Source organism: Phragmites australis, chromosome 2 (genome assembly GCF_958298935.1).
Source record: "Phragmites australis chromosome 2, lpPhrAust1.1, whole genome shotgun sequence".
Classification (NCBI taxonomy): domain Eukaryota; kingdom Viridiplantae; phylum Streptophyta; class Magnoliopsida; order Poales; family Poaceae; genus Phragmites; species Phragmites australis.
In genome coordinates, this window is record NC_084922.1 from 48591721 (window position 1) to 48596763 (window position 5043).

General features: G+C 45.8%; 2 protein-coding genes across 2 annotated transcripts; both read left to right on the forward strand.

Annotated features, from left to right (window-relative positions):
- Positions 1 to 411: 411 nt before the first annotated feature.
- On the forward strand, positions 412 to 2449 carry LOC133909456 (glycine-rich RNA-binding protein 2, mitochondrial-like). Its single transcript, XM_062351891.1, has 5 exons — positions 412 to 573; positions 1240 to 1378; positions 1468 to 1536; positions 1690 to 1796; positions 2038 to 2449. The coding sequence occupies exons 2-5, from the start codon at positions 1252 to 1254 to the stop codon at positions 2191 to 2193; spliced, it is 459 nt and encodes a 152-aa protein (XP_062207875.1). The 5' UTR covers positions 412 to 573; positions 1240 to 1251; the 3' UTR covers positions 2194 to 2449.
- Positions 2450 to 3175: 726 nt separating this feature from the next.
- On the forward strand, positions 3176 to 4352 carry LOC133909458 (uncharacterized). The gene is made up of 2 exons (XM_062351895.1): positions 3176 to 3737; positions 4097 to 4352. Exons 1-2 carry the CDS (start codon positions 3347 to 3349, stop codon positions 4126 to 4128), a joined length of 423 nt encoding a protein of 140 aa, XP_062207879.1. The 5' UTR covers positions 3176 to 3346; the 3' UTR covers positions 4129 to 4352.
- The last annotated feature ends 691 nt before the right edge of the window (positions 4353 to 5043 follow it).

Genomic DNA, 5043 nt, shown 5'->3' on the forward strand with positions numbered 1-5043 from the left:
TCTTACTAATACATCTAATAAAATGGCCATTGACCTCTGGATAAGCTTGGAAAAAAAGAAAGGGAGTTTATGAATAAAGCTGGCAAATGGGTCAAGTTTAATGGATCAGTCCACGGCTCGCTAACGTGGACACAACCCAAGTACGACACGACTTATTTATAATTGTTTTAGGTCGTGTTTGGGCTGACATGACACGCTGGACCAACATGTCACGGCATGGCTTGGCGGTTTTTTCTATGTTTTTTACTATTTTTCTTGAGTTTTTCTGAAATTTCTTGAATTTTTTGAGGTTCAACTGTTATTATATTTCGAAATGGAGATTTGTTTTCTGGTACGAGTCGGGTGCCCGTGGCAGTTTACTTAGTTTATGTGTATCCGGCCAGGAGATATTTTGCTCGGTGCGTTGAGAGCAAGAGATATTTTGTGCCGAGTCGGAACTGGCCCGGCAGCGCGAGGACAAACAAAACCCTAGCCGCCTCTTCTAAACCCCAAGCCGCGCCTCTGCCGCTTCCGCTCGCCCCCATCCCATTCCCACCCTCCTGGTCTGGCTTCGTCCCATCTCATCTCCCTCAGGTTCGGCTCCGTCCCACCGCTATGCTCAGCTTGGTCCGATCTACTCTCTCCGTGTCGCGGTGGACCTGGTGATTGCGCTGTGCCTTCCATTGGATCGATTCTTTAGGCGGGGCAGAAGGGGGAAAGTTGGATCCCTGGGTTGAGGAAAGGGGATTTCAGATGCGTGCTGTTTACACGTGGTTCTTGCCTTCATGGGAGTGGGATTTCTTAGATGCGTGCTGTTTATATGTTTGTTGGTGAAGTATTTTGGCCGGTGTCGTGGTGGTGCGAATTGTAGGCTTCCATCTGGGGTTTTGTATATTTTACATGTAACGTGGCAGAGATCCTCGCCGGAAAGAAGTCAGATCCTCTGATTTCGCTGCGATTTGTGGTGTCTAGTTAGGTCCGTTTGGTTCTGGTTAGTCTCGCTGGTGCGCCGTCTTTCATGCCTTCTATGCTAAAAGCCCATACAAGTACGCTGTGAGATAATCCTTAGATGCTATTAGATATGTTTCTTGGCAAGTTTGGTTCAAAAAGTTGTTATCAATAGCAGTTTTACCATACATTGTTACAGCCTCCTGTGCAAGGGCTCCGAATCTAAGGGATGTTACGAGGTTGCCCGTGTCTGTCTCTCTGATTTGCCATCTTCTCTGGTGGCTGAAGATGTTTTGGTACCTATCTGTGCAGATTTAGTTCTCAATGGCGGCCTTCAACAAGCTCGGCAGCCTTCTAAGGCACAGCGTTCTGACGAGCGGCGCATCCGCTGGCTCATCGCCTGCAGTGTTCAATGCTGCTCGGCTTATGTCCACCAAGCTTTTCGTTGGTGGTGAGTTTTTGTTGTTTTGCTTCATTTGATTTATGTATACAAGCGAGCCAGCACTTTTGGTTTACTTTTGTTCTGTTCTCTTTGGCTAGGTCTTTCCTGGGGTACCGATGACCAGTCTCTGAGAGAAGCATTTAGCAGCTTCGGAGAGGTTACTGAAGGTCTGTATATACATTCAAATGTTCTTCCAATGCTATGTGTGGTGATGTGTTAGCAGTTGACCGAATAATATTGATTCATTTCGCTCTGCTGTTGCACTGTGGTTACTTTGGCATTGTGCTTCTGTTGTAAAATGTTAAATTTTCATATTTCAGCGCGGGTGATCACGGACAGGGAGACTGGAAGGTCAAGAGGCTTTGGCTTTGTGAACTTCAGCAACAGTGAAGATGCCAAGAGTGCTGTATCTAGCATGGACGGTCAGGTGTGTCAAAGCTAGACCTCTGCTGCCGTGTTTTAATTAGAGTTGCTGTAGCAGTATTCATCTAAACTCAGGAGGTCTGAAACAAGTGCTAGGTCAAGATACCATCACCAGATAGATGTTACCTTGTTGAGGAATCCAATTCAATTCGTGCTGTGCTGTATAGTGCTGGAATGTTTCTATCCGACGGCTGATACATTCCCTTGTAAGATGTCGGTGTATAATGCATATCCTTAACTTGCAGGAACTCCAAGGGCGTAGCGTCCGTGTGAACTTCGCTAACGAGAGACCTGCCGGGAGCCAAAGCTACAGTGGTGGAGGTGGCTATGGCGGAGGTGGCTACAGTAGTGGCGGAGGCAACCAAGGCTATGGTGCTGGAGGCCAGGGTGGTGGTTATTAAGAAGAGCGCTGATAAATTAAAATATTTTAAATAATGAACTTTAGGACCTGATGTGGCTTATGTGAAAGCCTTTTCATGCTTTACTATATCGTTGAACTCCTAGGTGCAAATCTGGTGCTACCGAATTTTGCCTACTGGTTGTTTTGAAGAGTGGAAATGCAAGTCTCCTGTATCTTCCTGAGTGAAGAACATAATTTGCGCACATTACTTTAGATGCCTATCTATTGCAATGTGTACAGACGGATTACTTGATTTATTGCGGTCTGGAGTGTTGTCCGGTAAGTTGTGTATTCTGGTTATTTAGCTGTGGTTCAAGTTACTTTGCAAAAAATTGCACTGCAGTCATCTCGTGATCCCGTTGGACTGGGAGTGGTCTATGTGTCTGGTCATGAATTGTTGCAAATCTCTTTCCTGTTGAAGGCAAGTACGGTTATTTTGTGGTTGTTTGTACTCCGGATGCCCATGTTATTTTGTGGTTGTTTGTACTCCTGGTAGCAGAATTTGTTTGACTGAAACACTGTATGAACCTCAGTTGTGCCGTTGGCTTTTGCCTGTGATGGCTTGGTCCAGCTCGATATCATACGTCTACGGTGCAAGTCCTGGTACAACCTGAGTCCTTGTTCTGCGTTGGTACTCATCGAGTACTTCATCCTTGTCCCGAGTTACTTTGTTCTATTGCACATGGTTCATACGAGTTATTTGTTCCAAAATTCGTACCAGCGGAGACGACGTGCTACAATAGAAAGGACTAATGCCAATTTGACCACAGAAAACATGGATGGGTATTACAAACCCAAACCATCAGAACAGATTACGGATTAATTCAAACCATTAGGTCAGGTTTTGGCCAATTTTCATCAAAGTTAATAGCAAGATGTGGATGAGTAGTACTGGGTAGATGCTGCCACATAATACGCTCCGTCAAACTTTTCAAACTTCAGTTTCTTAGAAGTCAGATTGGTTAAATTTGTGACATGGGAATGATACTACCAGATTAAGCATTGAAAGCACGATTTTTTTGTAATTTTATTAGTTTTTTGCTAATTTATTCAAACTGAGGATCCTTAATCCTGGTCCTGACTCGCGCAAAAGCTGGATTTAGTATTTACAAGCGTCGCCGACCACCGCTACCTCCACCGACGAGACAGGCGCCATGAATCCGCCGCGCCCAGAGCCCGGCCTTCCCCGCCGCCACCACCTGGTCCACCTCCACCTCGACCCCCGCCACCACCACCACGTCCACATCCACCTCTGCCACCATCACCACCACGGCGCCCACCCGCCCGCTCCCGCGCCGCCGGCCCACCTCCACCACCACCAGCAGCACCCGTCTCCCTTGTTCTCCCCAAACGCCTACACGAGCGCGGCGCCCTGGCAGCCGGAGCCGTCCTCCGCTGCCGTAGGAGAGGTGACGGAGGATTTGGATCCCGAGCCGGCGCTGCGCACGGAGCAAGCTGAGGAGGAGGAGGAGGAGGAGCCGGTGTTTGTGCTAACGGACGAGTGGGCAGAATTCTTCGCCAAATCCGACGCCAAGAGGAGACTGGGTAATCATTTGATCATCACTTGATCAGTTGTCTCTGATTCTCTCTCTCTCTGCTGCAATGCTTGTTCAGTTGTTCTGCGGAAATTTGATAGTACGTCTTAAAGTTGTTCAACCTTTAATAAAATGTCTAAATTTAATCATCTTTTAATCCTATATCCTACCGGACTAGTTTGTAACAAAGTTTTGTATTGGATAATAGAGGTATAGCCGGGATATATGATCAATTTCGTACATATTATTTGGGACATGTAATCAATTTCCCCACTTCTTTGTGCTTTGATTTTCTTCTTATCTCAAATGGGAGTTTGTCATTAATTTCTTGATTTCTTGGTCTCGGAATGCAACTGGGCCGTTCGACAGCTAAACAGAAGAAGAACCAGGGCCGGAAGTGACTGTGCCGTCAGAGACTCGAAACCTCAGGAAGAGAACTGAGGACACGACGGATCAGTGGCAACATGTCATCAACACATACTCATCGCTTTGCCTGAAATTCATGATACTTTCTTTCTTCATAGAGTTTGTGTTTACATGATTCAAATGTTGTGCTGTACTTCAGTACATGTTGGAACTTCAAAATAAAATTTTTGCCTGAAATTCATGATACTTTCTTTCTTCATAGAGTTTGTGTTTACATGATTCAGATGCTGTGCTGTAGTACATGTTGGAACTTCAAAAGAAAAAAAAAATACTACAAGCACCCGACCATGCAAGATTTTGCTTGCGCGCCCGGACTGCCAGCCAGGTGCCGTTTAATGTTGTCTACCTCCCGTGAAGTTCGTAGTAGTCCCTGACCGAGCTATCCCTGCGACGAATCATCGTTGATCTTGAGCCATTTGCCTACTCTGATTGATCTAGCTGATACACATTTCTCTCTGTCATAGGGTGGATAATTTAGAAGAATTTTGAGAGATTAGCATATCTGTACCCGCCCGATTACTTGCCAGGCCAGGTCATAATTCTTCCCGGATTCTAGCACTGCCTGACACACTAGCGCCGGCAAGCGTGTCACCATTCACCATGCTAATCATTAAGGTCCATTAGGAACACAAGAATGTTTCCCTGATTCCTACATAAATTTAACTGTTCCCTGTAGAATTCTTACAAAATTCGTATGAAATTTCTGCACTCGAAACAGGGCCTAAGCAAAGCACAGGAAGAGCAAAAGTGGAGTACATCTTCCCCCCTCATACTTCCGAACATGTTGGCAAATATCACACTACAGGTAAGTAACGACATCGCCAACAGCCAGAAGAACACAACAGCTCTATGCAAAGCATGAATCGCGATTAATTCAGTGCAAACTTCAG